At 36.6% G+C, this 22,192-nt stretch overlaps 1 protein-coding gene across 1 annotated transcript in view; it reads right to left on the bottom strand.

Moving 5' to 3' along the window:
• ADAM2 (ADAM metallopeptidase domain 2) overlaps positions 1-22,192 on the bottom strand; it is a 141,110-nt gene that overhangs the window by 31,633 nt on the left and 87,285 nt on the right. Inside the window, exon 15 of the mRNA XM_058525401.1 lies at positions 6,737-6,842. Within this exon, the coding sequence (XP_058381384.1) occupies positions 6,737-6,842 (106 nt within the window). The remainder of the gene's footprint in view (positions 1-6,736; positions 6,843-22,192) is intronic.

Raw genomic sequence — 22,192 nt, 5'->3', positions numbered from 1 at the left:
CCATCAGATCAGCGATCCGGTCCGCGTGGCTCCCAGAGAGGGGGGAGGGGCGGCCCTCGGCGGGAAACTGCAGCTCTTCGGGCGCTTTCAACCAGTGGGAAACTCCCGCACAGAGGGCTCAGAGGAGCCACAGGGCTACCATCAACATCTGAGCAACCCAGAGAGCGGATAAAGAGGGGCAAACGAGAAGCCTCCCACGTCAGGGACCCAGAGGGCAAAAGAGAGAGCTCCCCCCTCCCCACAACCCGGAGTCTGCAGCTCGACCAGATCTAGCGGTCCGAGGCAGACCTGAATAAATTGGACTGGACCCGTGGATCGCAGTGGGGAAAAGAAACAAAACAAAACAAAACAAAACTGCGGATCGCAGCAGAAAAACTGGGGCAGAGCGCAGGGGGCTTAGACTACACAGCCCTTCACCACCACACAGTGGCGGCAGGTGGAAAGTGCAACCAGAGACTTCCAGGATGAGGAAAACCAAAACCAACACAGGAACCACAATGCAAAAATATATGAAATCACCAGACCAGAAACAAAATGACAAGCAACCAGAAATCAACCCCGAAGACACAGAAATCCATAAACTAAATGACAGAGATTTCAAAATAGCTATCATAAAAACACTCAACGAAATACGAGACAACACAGACAAACAATTCAATGAGATTAGGAGTTTCTTCACAAAAGAGATTGAAATCATAAAGAAAAACCTATCAGGGCTGATGGAGATGAAGAACACAATGGAGGAGATAAAGGAGAATCTGGAATCTTTAAAGAACAGAGCTGACAATATGGAGGAAAGAATTAGTACTTTAGAGGATAGGAATACAGATATACTCCAGATGGAAGAAGAGGGAGAACTAAGACTAAAAAGAAATGAAGAAAGACTCCGAGAAATATCGGACTCTATTAGAAAATGTAACATAAGAATTATAGGTATTCCTGAGGGAGAGGAGAGGGAAAGAGGAACAGAGAGCCTATTCAAGGAAACAATAGCTGAAAATTTCCCAAATCTGGGGAAGGAGCAGGAAATACCAGTAAGCGAAGCCAACAGGACTCCTATATATATTAACAGACAAAGGCCTTCACCACGACACCTAGTGGTAAGGCTAGCCAGGGTCAACGACAAAGAAACAATATTAAGGGCAGCTAGACAAAAACAAAAAATAACGTACAAAGGAACTCCCATCAGGCTCTCAGCGGATTTCTCAACAGAAACTTTTCAGGCTAGAAGAGACTGGAATGATATATTCAAAATACTAAAAGACAAAAACTTTCAGCCAAGAATACTCTATCCAGCAAAAATATCCTTCAAATATGATGGAGAAATAGTAACTCTCCCAGATAAACAAAAGCTAAGGGAGTTCATGGCCACGAGACCGCCACTACAAGAAATACTCAAGAAGGCCCTCAGGCCCGAAAACAAGAAGAGAAAGGGAACACAAAGCTTGGAGTAAGGAGAAAAGTAGGCAGACAAAATCAGAGAAATAGTAGATCTTTACCGGAATAGGTTAGCAACCACTTAAATACTAAACTCAAAGATCAAAGGAAGAAATTCACCAAAAATAAATTTAACCTCATCACTGTAAACACACAGCCACAACACAAGATAGAATAAGGTATAACAAGAGCAACTTAGAAGGGGAAGAGGAAAGTGACTGAATTGACTTAGTATAAGGAAATAGGAGGCTATCAGATAATGGACTATCTCATACAGAAGATTTTTTGCCCAAACCTCAAGGTAACCACTAAACAAATAATCAAATTAAAACCACATATGATAAACAAAGAGAAAACTAGAAGAATCATAAGACAGAACAACCAAACTGAATTGGCAGTCCAAAACAAATGGGACAAGAAACAAAGGAAATGCAAAAGAACCAGAAAATAAGTGACAAAACAGCAACATTCAGCCCTCATATTTCAATAATTACCCTAAATGTAAATGGATTGAACTCTCCAATCAAAAGATACAGAGTGGCAGGATGGATTAAAAAGCAAGACCCAACAATATGCTGCCTTCAGGAAACACATCTTAGCACTAAAGACAAGCACAGGCTCAGAGTGAAAGGATGGAAGACAATACTCCAAGCTAATGGCAAACAAAAGAAAGCAGGTGTTGCCATACTCATATCAGACAAAGTAGACTTCAAGATAAAACAGGTTAAGAAAGACAAAGAAGGGAAATATATAATGATAAAAGGGACACTCCATCAAGAAGACATATCACTTATAAATATATATGCACCCAACATAGGAGCACCAATGTACATAAAACAACTATTAACAAACCTAAAAGGAGAAATCAACAACAACACAATAATAGTAGGGGATCTTAACACCCCACTTACAGCAATGGATAGATCATCCAGACAAAAAGTTAATAAAGAAATATTAGACTTAAATGAAAAACTGGACGAGATGGACCTAGTAGACATATACAGAGCACTCCACCCAAAAACAGCTGACTACACATTCTTCTCAAGCGCGCATGGAACATTCTCTAGGATAGACCATATGTTGGGAAACAAAGCAAGCCTCAATAAATTTAAGAGGATTGAAATCATAACAAGCATCTTTTCAGACCATAAGGCTATGAAACTGGAAATGAACCAGGAAAAAAAAACTGGGAAAGTGACAAAAATGTGGAGATTAAACAACATGCTACTGAACAACCAATGGATCATTGATGAAATTAAAGGAGAAATCAAAAACTATCTGGAAACAAACGAAAATGATAACATGCCATATCAAACCATATGGGATGCAGCAAAAGCGGTCCTGAGAGGGAAACTCATAGCGATACAAGCCCACCTTAACAAACAAGAAAAAGCCCTAATAGGCAACCTTAAATTACACCTAACAGAACTAGAAAAAGAAGAACAAACAAAGCCCAAAGCCAGCAGAAGGAGAGAAATAATAAAAATCAGAGCAGAAATAAATGATATTGAGACCAAAAAAACAGTAGAAAGGATTAATGAAACAAAGAGTTGGTTCTTCGAGAAGATAAACAAAATAGACAAACCCTTAGCCAGGCTAACTAAGAAAAAAAGAGAAAAGGCTCAAGTAAATAAAATTAGAAATGAAAGAGGAGAAATTACAACGGATACCATGGAAATACAGAGGATTATAAGAGAATACTATGAGAAATTATATGCCAACAAATCGGACAATCTAGAAGAAATGGATAAATTCTTAGACTTATACAACCTCCCAAAATTGAACCAAGAAGAAATGGAGAATCTGAATAGACCAATCACAAGTAAAGAGATTGAAATAGTAATCAAAAACCTCCCAAAAAATAAAAGTCCAGGACCAGATGGCTTCTCCAGTGAATTTTACCAAACATTCAAAGAAGATTTAATACCCATCCTCCTCAAACTATTCCAAAAAATAGAGGAAGATGGAACACTTCCTGAATCATTCTACGAGGCCAACATCACCCTGATACCGAAACCAGACAAAGACAATACAAAGAAAGAAAATTACAGGCCAATATCGCTGATGAACATTGATGCAAAAATCCTCAACAAAATATTGGCAAACCGAATACAACAATATATTAAAAAGATCATACACCATGATCAAGTGGGATTTATACCAGAGACGCAGGGATGGTTCAACATCCGCAAATCAATCAACGTGATACATCACATCAACAAAACAAAGAATAAAAACCACATGATCATCTCAATAGACGCAGAGAAGGCATTTGACAAGATACAACATCCATTTATGATAAAAACTCTCAATAAATTGGGAATAGAAGGAAAGTACCTCAACATAATAAAGGCCATATATGACAAACCCACAGCTAACATCATACTCAACGGGGAAAGACTGAAAGCCATTCCTCTGAGAACAGGAACGAGGCAGGGCTGCCCACTCTCACCACTCCTGTTCAACATAGTACTGGAGGTTTTGGCCAGAGCAATTAGGCAAGAAAAAGGAATAAAAGGAATCCAAATAGGTAACGAAGAAGTGAAACTCTCACTATTTGCAGATGACATGATTGTATATATAGAAAACCCTAAAGAATCTGTTGGAAAACTGTTAGAAACAATCAACAACTACAGCAAAGTTGCAGGGTACAAAATCAATCTACAAAAATCAGTTGCATTTCTATATGCTAATAATGAACTAACAGAAAGAGAGCTCAAAAAGATAATACCATTTACAATTGCATCAAAAAGAATAAAATACCTAGGAATAAATCTTACCAAGGAGGTGAAGGACCTATACAATGAGAACTACAAGACATTATTGAGGGAAATCAACGATGACATAAAGAAATGGAAAGATATCCCATGCACGTGGATTGGAAGAATAAACATAGTTAAAATGTCTATATTACCTAAAGCAATCTACAGATTCAATGCAATCCCAATCAGAATCCCAATGACATTCTTCACAGAAATAGAAAAAAGAATACTAAAATTTATATGGGGCAACAAAAGACCCCGAATAGCTAAAGAAATCCTAAAGAAAAAGAACAAAGCAGGAGGCATCACAATTCCTGACTTCAAAACATACTACAAAGCAATAGTAATCAAAACAGCATGGTACTGGTACAAAAACAGACACACAGATCAATGGAACAGAATTGAAAGCCCAGAAATAAAACCACACATATACGGACAGCTAATTTTCGACAAAGGTGCTAAGGACATGCAATGGAGAAAGGAAAGTCTCTTCAATAAATGGTGTTGGGAAAACTGGACATCCACATGCAAAAGAATGAAAGTGGACCATGTGCTATCGCCATACACAAAAATTAACTCAAAATGGATCAAAGACCTGAAGGTGAGACCTGAAACTATAAAACTCATAGAAGAAAATATAGGCAACACACTATTTGACATTGGGTTTAAAGGAATCTTTTCAGATGACATGCCTACCCAGACTAGGGAAACTAAAGAAAAAATAAACAAGTGGGACTTTATCAGACTAAAGAGCTTTTATAAGACAAATGAAATCAGAATCAAGATGAACAAACAACCAACCAGCTGGGAGAGAATATTTGCAAAACATACATCTGACAAGGGGTTGATCTCCATAATATATAAAGAACTCACACAATTGAACAACAAAAAAACAAACAACCCGATCAAAAAATGGGCAGAGGAAATGAACAGACACTTCTCCAAGGAAGATATACAGATGGCCAATAGGCACATGAAAAGATGCTCAACATCACTAATCATCAGGGAAATGCAAATCAAAACAACACTAAGATACCACCTCACGCCCGTTAGAATGGCTATAATCACCAAGACAAAAAACAACAAATGTTGGAGAGGATGTGGAGAAACAGGAACCCTCATACACAGCTGGTGGGAATGCAAATTGGTGCAGCCTCTATGGAAAACGGTATGGAGATTCCTCAAAGAATTAAAAATAGAGATGCCCTATGATCCAGCCATCCCACTACTGGGAATCTATCCAACGCACCTGAAATCAACAATCCAAAGAGGCTTATGCACCCCTATGTTCATTGCAGCATTATTCACCATAGCCAAGAAGTGGAAGCAACCTAAGTGTCCCTCGACTGACGATTGGATTAAGAAAATGTGGTATATATATACAATGGAATACTACTCAGCCATAAAAAAAGACAAAATCGTCCCATTTGCAACAACATGGATGGGCCTGGAGCGTATTATGTTAAGTGAAATAAGCCAGAAAGAGAAAGACAAACACTGTATGATCTCACTCATATGTGGAATATAAACCAACACATGGACAGAGAAAACTGGACTGTGGTTACCCGGGAAGTGGGGGTGGGGGGTGGGGGATGGGCACAAGGGGTGAAGGGAGTCATATATGGGGTGAAGGACAAACAAAAATGTACAACCCAAAATCTCACAATGTTAGAAACCATTAAAATATCAATAAAAATGTAAAAAAAAAAAAAAAAAAAAAAAAAAAAAAAACAGAAAGATAAAGCAAATGGGGAAAATGTAAACAATTGGTAAATCTGGATAAAGGATATAGGGGGCGTCTGTGCTGTTCATTCAAACTAGAAATTTTTTACAGAATTTTTACTTTTACTATCAAATCAAGTTTGAAATAATATCAAAATAAAATATTACAATAACAGTAACATTCTAGTTCTAATATATATATATATACTAATTGTGATATTTAATAATTAATACATATAGTGCATACTAGGTGTCAGTCCCATTCTAGGTGCTTTTTGTAGATTATCTAAACTCCACACTGGCACCAGCTCAATGATGTTAATGGAATTGATATTGATATTTTACATATCAGAAAAGGGAAGCACGTGTCCAAGGTCACACAAGTAGGTAAGCCATAGGGATAGGATTTGAAACCGAGATATCTGGCTGTAGAGGAAACATTCTTAAACACAGTGCTTTAGTTCCTGGAAGGCAAAAATTCATGCATTTTCATTTCATCACCATAAGTATGGTCATCCTTTGTAAAATTAAAGTGACGGCATGCAAAATAAAAATGATCAGTCCTTCTAACTAATGGGTATTTACTGTACTTACATGTAAATTAAACACTCTGTAAGAAGCCACAAGGGATAATTTGGATATATGAGAAAGAGAAGTACAGGCATTCTGTATTTAAGACATTTATAATTTGATTAAATATAGTCTTACTTCATGGCCAGGTGATATTTTGATTATATATAAACTTAATTATCTGGTGGTATTTTCAAATTGAAGGCAATAAATAGAGTTTCTCAGATAGATTTCTTAAAGCATACTTAGATTGACACTGTGTGTATCCTGAAGGACCTGAACCACAGTTCCCAGATTGATCAGCCTTAGAGTTAAGGTAAGTAAAACACTCTTCAGGACCAAAATCTGCACCTGAAAAAAACATGTGGTTAGTCATTTTGAACTTATATTAATTTAAAATAGTTAATGAATACATTTAAAATTCTGAAATGGTTTAAAACATTGCACAAAATAAGATAATAATATAAAATTGAAAATAAAAACTGTATTTAAAATCACACAAAACCACTTCAATGAAATATTTAAAAATTGAAAGCATTCTTCTCTACTACCCATAAACAGATATCTTAGAATTAATCATGGTGTGCAGTTTGTCTTCTAATTTTTAGTAAATCTAAAAATACATATCTGTAAATATATAAGAAACTTTTTAAACAAATAATTGACTTATTGGGCAATAATCTGTTTTTGCATAAATGTCAAACCACTAAACTGATATCTTACTTTTTAATCATAATTTCCTCAGACCAAACATTTTTGGAGTCACAATTGTTTCATTTTCACACTCACTATCCAATCTATACATACAATGTGTTTAATTCTCATAAGTTCCATCCTCCTTAAAGAGCAGTTTATTCACCATAACGTCCACCAGTTCTACTCTAGTTGAAGAACTAAGCCAAAATCCTTTGATAGGAAGATTTAACCACTGCACTGTGATACTGAAAAAAAATGACACACTATAGGATGAGCCCCCGTGGACACTTCAGGATCTCAGTTGTAACTCCTAGAGGCAGTAGTGAATTGAAAATAAGCAGTTGATTTTGTCCCAGAGGTTACTTCCAAATCTGGTTATGGGTGAGAAGTCAAAATTATCAGCTTAGCTATGGAAACAGGCCATTGCTGGTAGACATAAAAATAGGAGACAGTTGGAGGATCTTTCCTAGCTATAGTGACAAAATTAGAGACTCAAGGGGCCTCAACATATAGTTTCTTCTCCCCGCAAGGCTTTTTCCTACTTTTACACATGTGAAGAGAAGGAGAGGAAAATATAAAGAGAAGAATTCCATAAAGCAGTGTAGATTTTTCAGCAGTTTATGTGTGGTGGTTACATACCTGCCAGGACTCTCAACAAATATACTGACTCTCAGTTGAAAACTCTGGAGAGTTATGCACTAGAAATAAGAGTGAACTAGATGTAGACTAAGCCTTATCTAAACTCTAATCAAACCTTAACAAACATAAGCTTCTGATTTAATTAAAGTCATTAGTCTCTCATTTTATATACCTAACAGAAGAAAAAGATGAACGATACTAGTATCTATACAAAAGAAGCATTTAGATTGAAAACACGGCTTCTCAAAGACAAAAATTAAAGATAGACAAGGTGAAAAAAAAATTTAACTAGAAATATATCTATCTAGAATATCATTCAAGAAAAAATATAAAGACATCCACCTATATTAAAATAATTGACTATGAGAACCATGGTACATATACACTAAAATTAATTACAAAGGATATACATCTGCAAGAAGAAAAAGTATCAAAAATAAATAAATTGAAATAATTATGGAGAGATCATTAAATATTAACATAAAACATAATTTTTAAAAATGTGTATAATAACACAATGTTTACACTAAAATTCCAAGAAAGAGAACACGAAACAGGATTAAATGCACACACGTACACGCACACGTCCAAACAGTATAACTCCTAAAAAACCAAAGACAAAGAAAATCTTGAGGGTTCAAAGAGAAAAAAGACACAATATGACAGATTTTTCTTCAGAAAACATGGAAATCATATGACAATGGAGTAACATCTTTAAAGTTTTGATGGGAACAGAGGTTTTGATTCAAGATGGTGATGTAGGAAGATCCTGAACTCATCTCTTCCTATAGACACCCCAAATCTACAGCTACATATGGAACTATTTCCTCTGAAAAAAACCTAAAAACTAACTGAGTGACCTCTACACAGCAGGCAAATGGGAAAAAACCCTCATCAGAGTGGGTAGGAAAGGTTGAAACACAATCTAACCATAAACCCCATCCCCAGTACTGTGATCCACGATGGGGAGGGAACTCAAAATCTTAAGATTTTCCCTGAGGGGAAACGAATTTGAACTTCACATCAGGCACCACAACTTTTAAGACTTATACCTGAGAGATGAGTTCCCAAAATGTCTAGATTTGAAAAGCAACAGGGCTTGTGTCTACGAGACCCACAAGGCGATAGTGAAGAGAAACAGCTCTTGAAGGGCTCACATGCTCAGACTGACTCAGTCAAGGGACCAGGGCAGAGGCAGCCAATTGAGAGGCTCCCAGACTTTATGTGAAAGAGGGCTATTTGCTTACCTCAGAGCATTGGCCTGAGGGACAAGCATCTAATTTAACACATAGCTAGGGTCCTGCTAGGGTATTCTCTGGCAGTGGAGGCTGGTGGGCACCATCTTTGCATTCTCCCTCTGCCTCCCTCCAGCTGGCCAGTACCTCCCAGAAAGGAAGTTGTACCCTCCTCTGGCACCCTCAATTTTTGCAGCTTCTGCCCAGGGGACACATAGATCACATGGCTCTGGTGGCCAGAGGGGCTTATGCTCAAGGGTCCAACAGGACTGGAATCAACCGAGAAAGAGTTCTTAACTGGCTACCGCACCCAGGACACTGCAAAAGGCAACAGTCCAAGAAGCCCAGTCTTTCTGTGAATGAGGCTTATTAGTTTATCTTCATAGCTGTAGACTTAGGGGCACGTTTCTAATTTAACACACATCTAAGGGCTGACTGTAATCCTTTCCAGAGACCTTGAGGGCAGGTGCTATCTTTCTACTCTCCCTTTGATGCACTCCAGAGTGCCAGTATCTCCTGGATGGGAGCTTTTACACACATCTGGTGCCCTGGTTTGGGGCTGCTTCCCAGGGTATGCCCTATATCATCTGGCTCTTGTGGCCAGGAGTGTTTGCATTCCTGGGTCCCATGGGATGGTAACAATCAGAAAGACAGTTCTTAGCTGGCTATCCCCCACAGTGCACTGCCAGACAGCCAGTTGAAACACATGCTCAGTCTTTCTGTGAAGGAGACATCTTTGCTTGTCCTGGAGCTTCCACCTGAGGGGAAGGCATCTGGTTTGCCTCACATCTGGGAACATACTGATGTTCTCTGAGGGGATGGAAAACTGGGGACATCATCTTTGTTCTCTCCTTTTGCCTCACTTCAACTCACTGATATCTCCCAGAAAGAAGATTGTACCCTCTGAATCACATAAGCCATAAGATAGATCTTAATATATGTAGATACAGATATCTATAGATATACATATTCAGAGAGAGAGAGTATAATTATATATCCTAAAGATTCTGTTTCTCTGGTGAAATCCTGGCTAATACAGTAGTAAAATAGAGGAGTTTGTAACGTTTTAATTTGAAGATATTCTTCTCTCTCCTCAGAGGCATGGTAGCCCAAAGTCAGCAGCTTTATAGCTAATGAAGAGGTGTGACCTATTTTGAGATTTGTTAAAAGCACCATACTCAGAGCACAGTGAATAAGTTATCCAAACTTTCACTTACCTAGAAATCTCTATTCTCAGCATTTTGTTACTGTTTGATTTGAGTTAGAGGTCAGCTCAGTGGGGATAAAAAACCTGACCCCCAGAAAATTACTGAAATAATAGCAATACGCTGGCAATATCACAGTTGTTGAAGCAAACAAGAGACTGTAAGAATTTAGAAGGAAACTCTGGAGAACCAGATGATTACAAGGAATGTTGAAAAGCTCAAACATATAACTGGATCTAAAAAGGTGTACATATGCCAAGAACAGTCCTGAGAAAGGAGAAGTCCCCAGACACACTTCTCTGGATGATGGTTAGGTCCTGAACAAGCAAGAAGTGAAATAAAACCTTTCTTGTAAACAGCCTGAAGTTTGAAGCTGTGTCTTCTCACACAGATATCCTCAGCATAGGGTAGAAAATATACAGTCAAGGCATTTAAGGAAATCTGGCAGATTCCTGGCTGGCCACTAAATTATGCTGATTTAGGAATGATCCCTATGAAGCTAGGCTTAGAAATAAAAACAAAAATTTTTAAAAAAAGAGCTAGCAGGGAGTGATGTCAGCATCATGGCAGAGTGAGCTTTCCTGTAAACTCTTCCCCTGATAAGATATAACAAAAGGGACAGTCACAGACCAACAAGGGACTCTTACACAGCAAAAAGGAAGATCAGAAAGACCCACACTGCTGCACATCTGAGAGTGGACCTGCTGGGGCCCCCAGAGAAAGTGGGGAGAGGTAAGGAGAATCCTCTAGCTCCCCATCAGACTGGCGATTCGGCTCCCAGAGAGGGGGCAGGGGCGGCCCTCTGCGGGGAAACTGTAACTCTGCAGTTTCTCTCAGTCAGTGAGAAACTCCCACACAGAGGACTCAGAATTGCTGCAAGGGTGCCATCAAGATTTGAGTACTCCAGGAGAGTGGATAATGAGGGGCGAGCGAGAATCCCCCCACCCCAGGGACCCAGCCAGCAAAAGAGAGACGCCCCCCTGCATGCTCGACACTGCAGCTCAGCTGACCAGACAGAGCGGCCAGGGTGGATCACAGGGGGCTCAGATTACATAGCCCTCAACCCCTACACAGTGGCAGTAAGTGGAACTGCAACCAGATATTTCCAGGATGAGAAAAACAAAGCAAATACAGGAACTGCAATTCAAAGGTACATTAAATCTCCAGAACAGAAGGAAAATGACAAGAACCCAGAAATCAACCCTGAAGGCACAGAAATCCATAAACTAAATGACAGAGAATTCAAAACAGCTCATAAAAAAGCTCAACGAAATACAAGAAAACACAGATAAACAACTCAACTAGATAAGAACTTTCTTGACAAAAGAGATTGAAATCATAAAGAAAAGCCAATCAGTATTGATGGAGATGAAGAACACAATGGAGGAGATAAAGAGGAATCTGGAATCTTTAAAGAACAGAGCTGACAATATAGAGGAAAGAATTAGCATTACAGAGGATAGGAATACAGATATACTCCAGATGGAGGAGGAGAGAGAACTAAGACTAAAAAGAAATGAAGCAAGTCTCCAAGAAATTTCCAATTCAATTAGGAAATATAACATAAGAATTATAGGTATTCCTGAGGGAAAGGAGAAGGAAAGAGGAACAGAGAGCCTATTCAAGGAAATAATAGCTGAGAACTTCCCAAATCAGGGAAGGAGGAGGATATACCAGTAAGTGAAGCCAACAGGTCACCTAAATACGTCAACAGGCAAAGGCCCACTCCTCGACATATAGTGGTAAGGCTGGCCAAAGTCAATGATAAAGAAACAATACTAAGGACAGCCAGACAAAAACAAAAAATAACACACAAAGGAGCTCCCATCAGTCTCTCAGCAGATTTCTCAAAAGAAACTTTACAGGTTAGGAGAGACTGGAATGATATATTCAAAATGCTGAAAGACAAAAACTTTCAGCCAAGAATACTCTATCCAGCAAAAATATCCTTCAAATATGATGGAGAAATAATAACATTCCCAGATAAACAAAAGCTAAGGGAGTTCATGGTCATGAGACACCCACTACATGAAATGATCAAGAAGGCCCTCAGGCTTGAAAAAAGAAAAGAAAGGGAATACAAAGCTTGGAGCAAGGAGAAAAATAGGTAGACAAAATCAGAAAAATAGTAGATCTTTACTGGAATAGGCTAGCAACCACTTAAATACCAAAATCAAAGATCAAAGGAAGGACTACACCAAAAATAAATATAATCTCATCACTGTAAACACACACCCACAACACAAGATAGAATAAGTTGTGACAAGAATAATCTAGAAGGGGAAGAGGAAAGACATGGAATTGACTTAGTATAATAAAATAAGAGGCCATCAGACAATGGACTATCTCATACCCAAGATTTTTTATACAAACCTCAAGGTAACCACTAAACAAATAATCAGTACAAAATCACATATGATAAACATAGAGAAACCTAGAAGAGTCATAAGACAGAACAACCAAACTGAATTGGCAGTCTGAAACAAATGGGACAAGAAACAAAGGAAATGCAAAAGAAGTGGAAAATAAGTGACAAAACAGCAATATTAAGCCCTCATATATCAATAATTACCCTAAATGCAAATGGATTGAACTCTCCAATCAAAAGATACAGAGTGCAGGATGGATTAAAAAGAGATGGAGGAGATGGACCTAGTAGACATATACAGAGCACTCCATCCAAAAACAGCTAACTACACATTCTTCTCAAGTGAGCATAGAACATTCTCAAGGATAGACCATATGTTGGAAAACAAAGCAAGCCTCAATTAAAGAAGACCGAAATCATAAAAAGCATCTTATCAGACCATAATGCTATGAAATTGGAAATCAACTACGTGAAAAAAACTGGGAAAGTGACAAACATGTGGAGATTAAACAACATACTACTGAACAACCAATGGATCATTGAAGAAATTAAAGGAGAAATAAAAAAATATCTGGAAACAAACGAAAACAAAAATATGCCATGCTAACTCATATGGGATGCAGCAAAAGCAGTCCTGAGTGGGAAACTCATAGTGATACAAGCCCCCCTTAAAAAAAAAAGAAAAAGCCCAAATAAGCAACCTTAAATTACATGTAACAGAACTAGAAAAAGAAAAAAAAACAAAGCCCAAACTAGCAGAAAGAGAGAAATAATAAAAATCAGAGCAGAAACAAATGAAATTGAGACCAAAAAAAAAAAAAAAAAAAAACAGTAGAAAGGATTAATGAAACAAAGATTTTGTTCTTTGAGAAGATAAACAAAATTGACAAACCCTTAGCCAGACTTACTAAGAAAAAATGAGAAAAGACTCAAGTACATAAAATTAGAAATGAAAGAGCAGAAATTAGAACTGATACCACAGAAATACAAAGGATTATAAGAGAACACAATGAGAAACTATATGCCAACAAATTGGAGATTCTAGAACAAATGGATAAATTATTAGACTCATACAACCTCCCAAAACTGAACCAAGAAGAAATAGCGAATCTGAATAGACCAATCACAAGTAAAGAGATTGAAATAGTAATCAAAAATCTCCCCAGAAATGAAAGTCCGGGACCAGATGGTTTCTCTGGTGAATTTTACCAAACATTCAAAGAAAATTTAATACCCATCCTTCTCAAACTATTCCAAAAAATAGAGGAAGGTGGAACACTTCCTAACTCATTCTACGAGGCCAACATCACCCTGATACCAAAGCCAGACAAACACAATACAAAGAACGAAAATTACAGGTCAATATCGCTGAAGAACATAGATGCAAAAATCCTCAACAAAATATTGGCAAACAGAATACAGGAACACATTAAAAAGATCATACACCATGATCAAGTAGGATTTATACCAGAGGTGCAGGGATGGTTCAACACTCACAAATCAATCAATGTGATACACCATATCAACAAGACAAAGAAGAAAAACAACCTGGTCATCTCAATAGATGCAGAGAAGGCATTTGAAAAGATCCAACATCCATTTATGATAAAAACTCTCAACAAAAGGGTATAGAAAGAAAGTACTTCAACATAATAAAGGCTATTTATGACAAACCCACAGCCAACAGCATACTCAACGGGGAAAGGCTGAAAGCCATTCCTCTGAGAACAGGAATGAGACAAAGCTGCCCACTCTCACCACTCTTATTCAATATAGTACTGGAGATTTGGGCCAGAGCAATTAGGCAAGAAAAAAGAATAGAAGGAATCCAAATAGGCAACGAAGAAGTGAAACTCTCACTGTTTGCAGACGACATGATTTTATATATAGAAAACCCTAAAGAATCCATTGGAAAACTGTTAGAATTAATCAACAACTATAGCAAAGTCGCAGGATACAAAATCAATCTGCAAAAATCAGTTGCATTTCTGTATGCTAATAACCAACTAACAGAAAGAGAGCTCAAAAAGATAATACCATTTACAATGGAATCAAAAAGAATAAAATATCTAGGAATAAATCTTACCAAGGAGGTGAAAGACCTATACAATGAAAACTGAGACATTATTGAGAGAAATCAATGACATAAAGAAATAGAAAGACATCCCATGCACATGGATTGGAAGAATAAACATAGTTAAATGTCCATATTACCTAAAGCAATCTACAGATTCAATGCAATCCCAATCAGAATCCCAATGACATTCTACATGGAAATAGAAAAAAGAATACTAACATTCATATGGGACGACAAAAGACCCCGAATAGCTAAAGAAACCCTAAGAAAAATGAACAAAGCTGGAAGCATCACAACCCCTGACTTCAAAACATACTACAAAGCAATAGTAATCAAAACAGCATGGTACTCGTACAAAAACAGACACACAGATCAATGGAACATAACTGAAAGCCCAGAAATAAATCCACACATATGCAGACAGCTAATTTTTGACAAAAGAGCCAAGAACATACAATAGAGAAAGGAAAGTCTCTTCAATAAATGGTGTTGGGAAAACTAGACAGCCACATGCAAAAGAATGAAAGTGGACCATCTGCTATTGCCATTCACAAAAGTTAACTCGAAAAGGATCAAAGACGTGAAGTTGAGACCCGAAACTATAAAACTCATACAAGAAAATATAGGCAACACACTATTTGACATTGGTCATAAAGGAATCTTTTCAGATGCCATGCCTACTCAGACTAGGGAAACTGAAGGAAAAATAAGCAAGTGGGACTTTATCAGATTAAAGAGCTTCTACAAGACAAATGAATCCAGGATCAAAATGAATAGACAAGCCACCAGCTGGGAGAAAATATTTGCAAAACATATATCTGACAAGGGATTAATCTCTATAATATATAAAGAACTCACACAACTGAACAACAAAAAACAAAAACCCGATCAAAAAATGGGCAGAGGAAATGAACAAACACTTCTCCAAAGAAGATATACAGATGGCCAATAGGCACATGAAAAGATGTTCAACATCACTAACCATCAGAGAAATGCAAATCAAAACAACACTACTAAGATGTCACCTCACACCCGCTGGAATGGCTATAATCACCAAGACAAAAAACAACAAACGTTGGAGAGGATGTGGAGAAACAGGAACCCTCATACACAGCTGGTGGGAATGCAAACTGGTGCAGCCTCTATGGAAAATGGTATGGAGTTTCCTCAAAGAATTAAAAATAGAAATACCCTATGATCCACATATTCCGCTACCGGGAATCTATCCAACGAACCTGAAATCAACAATCCAAAGAGGCTTATGCACCCCTATGTTCATTGCAGCATTATTCACTATAGCCAAGAAGTGGGAGCAACCCAAGTGTCCCTCAACTGATTGGATCAAGAAGATTTGGTATATATACACAATGGAATACTACTCAACCATAAAAAAAGACAAAATCATCCCATTTGCAACAACATGGATTGACCTGGAGGGTATTATGTGAAATGAAATAAGCCAGAAAGAGAAAGACAAACACCATATGATCTCACTCATATGTGGAATATAAACCAACACATGGACAGATAAAACTGTATTGTAGTTACCAGGGGCAGTGGGGGTAGGGAATGGGCACAAGGGGTGTAGGGAGACATGTACATGGTGATTGACAAACAAAAATGTATGACCAAAATTTCACAAGGTTATAAACTATTAAGACATCAATAAAAAAAAAAAAAAGCTAGCAGGGAACACAGTGGCTGCACACTGCAAGGAATATAGAACTTATAAAATTAGTCCAGAAAACTCACTAAACAAATAAGTGCTAAGACAACAACAACAAATCTTGGGAGATAGAGGAGTTTGAACCAGAATTGTCAAAATATGTTATCTAAAATTTCCAGTTTTAAACAAAAATTACACTACATCTGAAGAAATAGGAATGTATGTTACATACAAAGAAAAAACATTTTGAACGTAGTAGAAAAACACATTAAATCAGCTATTACAAATGTGTTAAAATTAGTAGAGGAAACCATTTCTAAAAAACTAAAGAAAAATCTTACAAAGATCTCTCACCAAACAGAATAATAACACAGATTTATAAATGATAAAAAAGAAACAAATAGAAATTCTGGAATTGAAAACTATAATAACTAAAATGAAATAATTCACTAGAGAAATTTAAAAATTAACAACAGATTTAACCCGCCAGATTTTACCAACTAGGGGATAGGTCAACAGAGATTATTCAGTATGATAAAAAGAAGAAAAAATCAAATGATGCAAAAGGAAGAGAGCTTTATGGGCCAGTGGGACAACATCAAGCATATGAATATTCACATAAAGGGATTCTAATACTGACAAGAAAAATAGAAAGGGGCAGAGAAATACTTTGAGACATAATGGATGAAATCTTTGCAATATATATATATTTCTATATATTATATATTTATATGTATATATTAATATTATATATTTATATAGTATGTATTTATATTATATATTTCATATTTATATAAAATTTATATTTAATATATATATATTTGGACAAGAGGATCAACAAACTCCAAGTAGAACAGTCTCAAAGAGATCCACACTTAGACATATCATGGTCAAGTTGAATACAGTCAATGACAAAAAGCAAATCTTAAAAGATGCCCAATAAAAATAACCTATGGCATGCAAGGATGCTCAGTGAGATTAACAGATGACTTCTCATCAGAGCCTAGGGAGGCCAGATTACAGTAGGATGATATCTACAGAGTTTTGAGAGAAAAAGACCAAGAATTCTATATTCAGCTAAACCCTCCTCAAAAAATAAAGGAGAGGGCTGGCCCCGTGGCTTAGCAGTTAAGTGCGCGTGCTCCACTACTGGCAGCCCGGGTTCAGATCCCGGGTGCACACCTACGCATCGCTTCTCCGGCCTCATGGCCACGTCCCACACACAGGAACTAGAAGGATGTGCAGCTATGACATACAACTATCTACTGGGGTTTTGGGGGAAAAATAAAAAATATAAAATAAAATAGAATAAAGAGAAATTATAATGTCCCAAGATAAACAAAATCAGATAGAACTTATCTCTAGCAGGCTTGCCCGGCAAGTCATACTAAAGTGCATTCTTCGGGCTGAAATGAAAGGACACTATATGGTAACTCAAATCTACATGAAGGAATAATGAATGCTAATGAAGTAAACTATAAAATAAAGTAAGTAAATATAACACAATGTAAACATATTTATTGTTGGGACTCTCTTCTATAGATTTTAAAAGACAACTGCATAAAAACAAATATTATTAAATTTTGTTGATGGGTTCATATAAAGATGTGAAGATGTATGACAAAAATAGAAAAAGTAAGGGGAAACAGAGGTATATATACGTGAAGTTTTTGTTTACTTTTGTAATTAAGTTAGTATTAATTGAATGTTTTAAGATAGTAATCGTAATATGCAAGCAAGCCGCTCAGAAATAACTAAATATATAGTAAGAGAAATCACCAAGAGGTTAAAATATTACACTAGAAAATATCTATTCAACACAAAGGAAGACATTATTGAGGAACACATGGAAAATGTAAGATATATTGAAAACACACAGTAAAAGGGCAGATAGAAATCCTACCTTACTAGTAATTACATTATGTGAATGGATTAAACACTTCAATCAAAAATAAGAGATTGGCATGGGCGGGGCCGGTGGTGCAGCAATTAAGTTCACGCACTCCACTTCGGCAGCCTGGGGTTTTCAGGTTCGGATCCCCCGGGGCGAGGACCAATGGCTTATCAAGCCATGCTGTGGCAGTGTCTCATATAAAGTAGAGGAGGATTGGCAATGGATGTCAGCTCAGGGCTAATCTTCCTCACACACAAAAAAGAGAAGAGATTGGCAGAATGGATTACAAAATATGATCCAACTATATGATGTATGGAACAGACAAAATTTAGATTCAAAGGTACAAATAGGTTGAAAGTAAATGAATGGACACAGATATACCATACAAGCAATGATAAAAAGAGAGCTGGAGCGGCTATACTAACATCGTAAAAAACAGACTATAAGAAAAATATTGTTACTAGAGACAAAAAAAGATATTTCACAATGATAAGACAGCCAACTCATGAGGAAGATATTACAGTTATAAACATATCCCCTAAGAATAGAGCACCAAAATCCATGAAACAAAAACTGATAGAATTGAAGAAAGAAATAGGCAAAAATAACAGTTTATCTTTTTTAACTTTTAATGAGGGATAGAACAAATATACAGATCACCATGGAAATATAAAATTAGAACAACTCTACAATGAACTAGACCTAACAGATATCTACAAAATACTCTATCCAGCTACAGTAGAATACATATTCTTCCCATGCATCTGGAAATTCTCCAAGATAGAACATATGTGAGGCCAAGAAAATATAAATAAATTGAAAAGGATTGAAATCATATGAATTATGTTCTCTGAATACAATGGAATTGAATTAAAAATCAATAATAAAAGTAAATTAGAAAAATGCAAAAATGTGGAAATCAAATAACACACTCCTAAATAACCAAAGCATCAAAGCAAAAAATCTCATGGGAAATTAGAAAATATTTTGAGATGAATAGAAATGAAAACATGACATATAAAAATTTATGATGGGGGCCGGCCCGGTGGTGCAAGCGGTTAAGTGCACGTGCTCTGCTGCGGCAGCCCGGGGTACGCTGGTTCAGATCTCGGGCGCGCACCGACGCACTGCTTGGCAAGCCATGCTGTGGTGGCATCCCATATAAAGTGGAGGAAGATGGGCACAGATGTTAGCCCAGGGCCGTCTTCCTCAGCAAAAAAAGAGGAGGACTGGCGGATGTTAGCACAGGGCTGATCTCCTCACAAAAAAAAAAAATTATGAGAAGCATTGAAAGCAGTCTTACAAATTTATAGCTGTAAATATTTAAAGTAGGATAGAAGAAAGATTTCAAATCAATAATCTAGCATTCCATCTTAAGATACCAAAAAAAGAGCATTCTAAACATACAGAAAACAGAAGAAAAATAATAGAAATCATAGCATAAAAATAATAAAATAGATAACAGACAAATGATAGAAAAAAATCAAAAAAAACAGAATTTAGTTTTTTGAAAAGATCAACAAAATTGACAAGTTTGAATTATTAACCAGAAAATTTCCCACAATGAAAAGCCCAAGTGCAGATGGCTTCACTGGTGAATTCCACAGAAACTCCAAATAATTAATACAGCACATCACAGACTCTTCCAAAAAATATAAGAGTAGAGAATACTTCCTGAATCATTCAATGAAACCTGATACTAAAAAAACCCAAAGACATTTCAAGAAAGAAAAATTTGAGAATGTCCCTCATGAATATAGACATAAAAATCCTCAAGAAATCTACAGACTGATACCTCTTGTGAATGTTGATTTAAAAAACTTCAACAAGGGGCTGGCCTGGTGGCATAGCGGTTAAGTGTGTGTGCTCCGCTGCAGCAGCCCGGGGTTCAGATCCCAGGTGCGCACCGACACACTGCTTGTCAAGCCATGCTGTGGCAGTGTCCCATATAAAGTGGAGGAAGATGGGCATGGATGTTAGCACAGGGCCAATCTCCCTCAGCAAAAAGAGGAAGATTGGCAGATGTTAGCTCAGGGCTGATCTTCCTCACACACAAAAAAAACAAACCTCAACAAAATACTAGTAAATTGAATTCTAGAGCATACTAAAAGCATTATACACCATTACTAAGTGGGATTTATTCCTGGAATGCAAGGATGTTTCAATGTCCAAAAATAAATAAATGTCATATGACAAAACAGCAGAATGAAGGGCAAAAAAACCCACCACATGATCATGTCAATTGATGCAGAAAAAACATTTGACAAAAAAAAAATTTGACAAAAACTGCCTCAATTATAATAAAAGCCATTTACGAAAAACACACAGTTAACCTAATAGTCAATGGTAAAAGAGTGAAAGCTTTTCCTCTAAGAAAAGGAACAAGACAAGGATGTGGGATTTCATCGCTTCTATTCAACATAGTCCTAGAAGTCCCAGTCAGAGCAATAGGCAACTAAAAGAAATAAGAAGCATCTAAATTGGAATGGAAGAAGAAAAATTATGTCTGTTCACAGTCTCTAATATCTTATATATATAGAAAACCCTAAATGTTACATACACATACACACTCGAACTGTTAGAGTTAATAAATATATTCAGCAAAGTTTCAGGATATAAAGTTAACACGTGAAAATCAGTTGCATTTCTATACATTATTAATGACAAAATCCCAAAAGGAAATTAAGTAAACAATTCCACTTACCATAGTATCAAAAAAAAAAAAAATTAGGAATAAAATTAACCAAAGAGGTGAAAAACTTGCACAATGAAACCCACAAAATGTTGCTGAAAGAAATTAAAGAAGATACAAATAAATGGAAAGACATCCTGTGTTTATGAGATGGAAGAGTAAATACTAAGATGACAATATTATCAAAAGTAATTTAAAGCTTCAATGAAAACCTACCGCGTTTTTGCAGAAATAGAAAAATTGATCCTAAAATTCATACGGAATCTCGAAGGACCTCAAATACCCAAAACAATCTTGAAAATGGAGAACAAACTTGGAGGTCTCACATTTTCTGATTTTAAAACTTACTGTAAAGCTACAGTATTCTAAATAATGTTGTACTGGCACAAAGACACACACACACACATATATATATATACATATATATATATATATATATACACACACCAATGGAATAAAATAGAGATCTCAGAAATAAATCTTTGCATATATGGTCTAGTAATTTTTGATAAGGGTGCCAAAACCATTCACTGGAAAAGGGTAGTCTTTTCAACAACTGATACTGAGAAAACTGGATATCCACATGCAAAAGAATGAAGTTGAACCCTTACTTTACATGATATACAAAAATTAACTCAAAATGGATCAGATACCTAAGTGTAAGCATAAAAGCTATAAAACTCTTAGAAGAAAATACAGAGGAAAAGCTTTTTTAACATTGAATTTGACAACCATTTCTTGGATTTGATGCCAAAAGCACAGGCAATGAAAGAAATTATAGATCAAAATTTTAAAAACTTTCGTGCATGGAAATCAACAGAGTGAAGTCAACCAACAGAATGGGAGAAAATATTTAAAAATCATGTATCTGATAAAGGGTTAATGTCTGAAATATATAAATACTGGTACAACTCAGCAATAACAAAAAACAACCCAATTAAAAATAGGCAAAGGACTAAAACAGACATTTCTGCAAAGAAGTTATACAAATAGCCAATAAGCACATGAAAACATGTTCCACGTTACTAAGCATTAGGGAAATGCAAATTGAAACCACAATGAGATATCATCTCATACCCATTAGGATGGTTACGATCACAAAAACAGAAAATAATAAGTGTTGGCAAGGACATGGAGAAGTTGGAACTCTTGAACATTGCTGATGCGGATGTAAAATGATGTAGCCACTGTGGGAAACAGTAAGGCAGTTCCTCAAAAAATTAAAAATA

The sequence above is a fragment of the Diceros bicornis genome, chromosome 29 (genome assembly GCF_020826845.1).
Source record: "Diceros bicornis minor isolate mBicDic1 chromosome 29, mDicBic1.mat.cur, whole genome shotgun sequence".
Lineage (NCBI taxonomy): Eukaryota > Metazoa > Chordata > Mammalia > Perissodactyla > Rhinocerotidae > Diceros > Diceros bicornis.
Note: the sequence above shows the minus strand (reverse complement) of the source record. Positions and strands in the feature narration are given on the sequence as shown.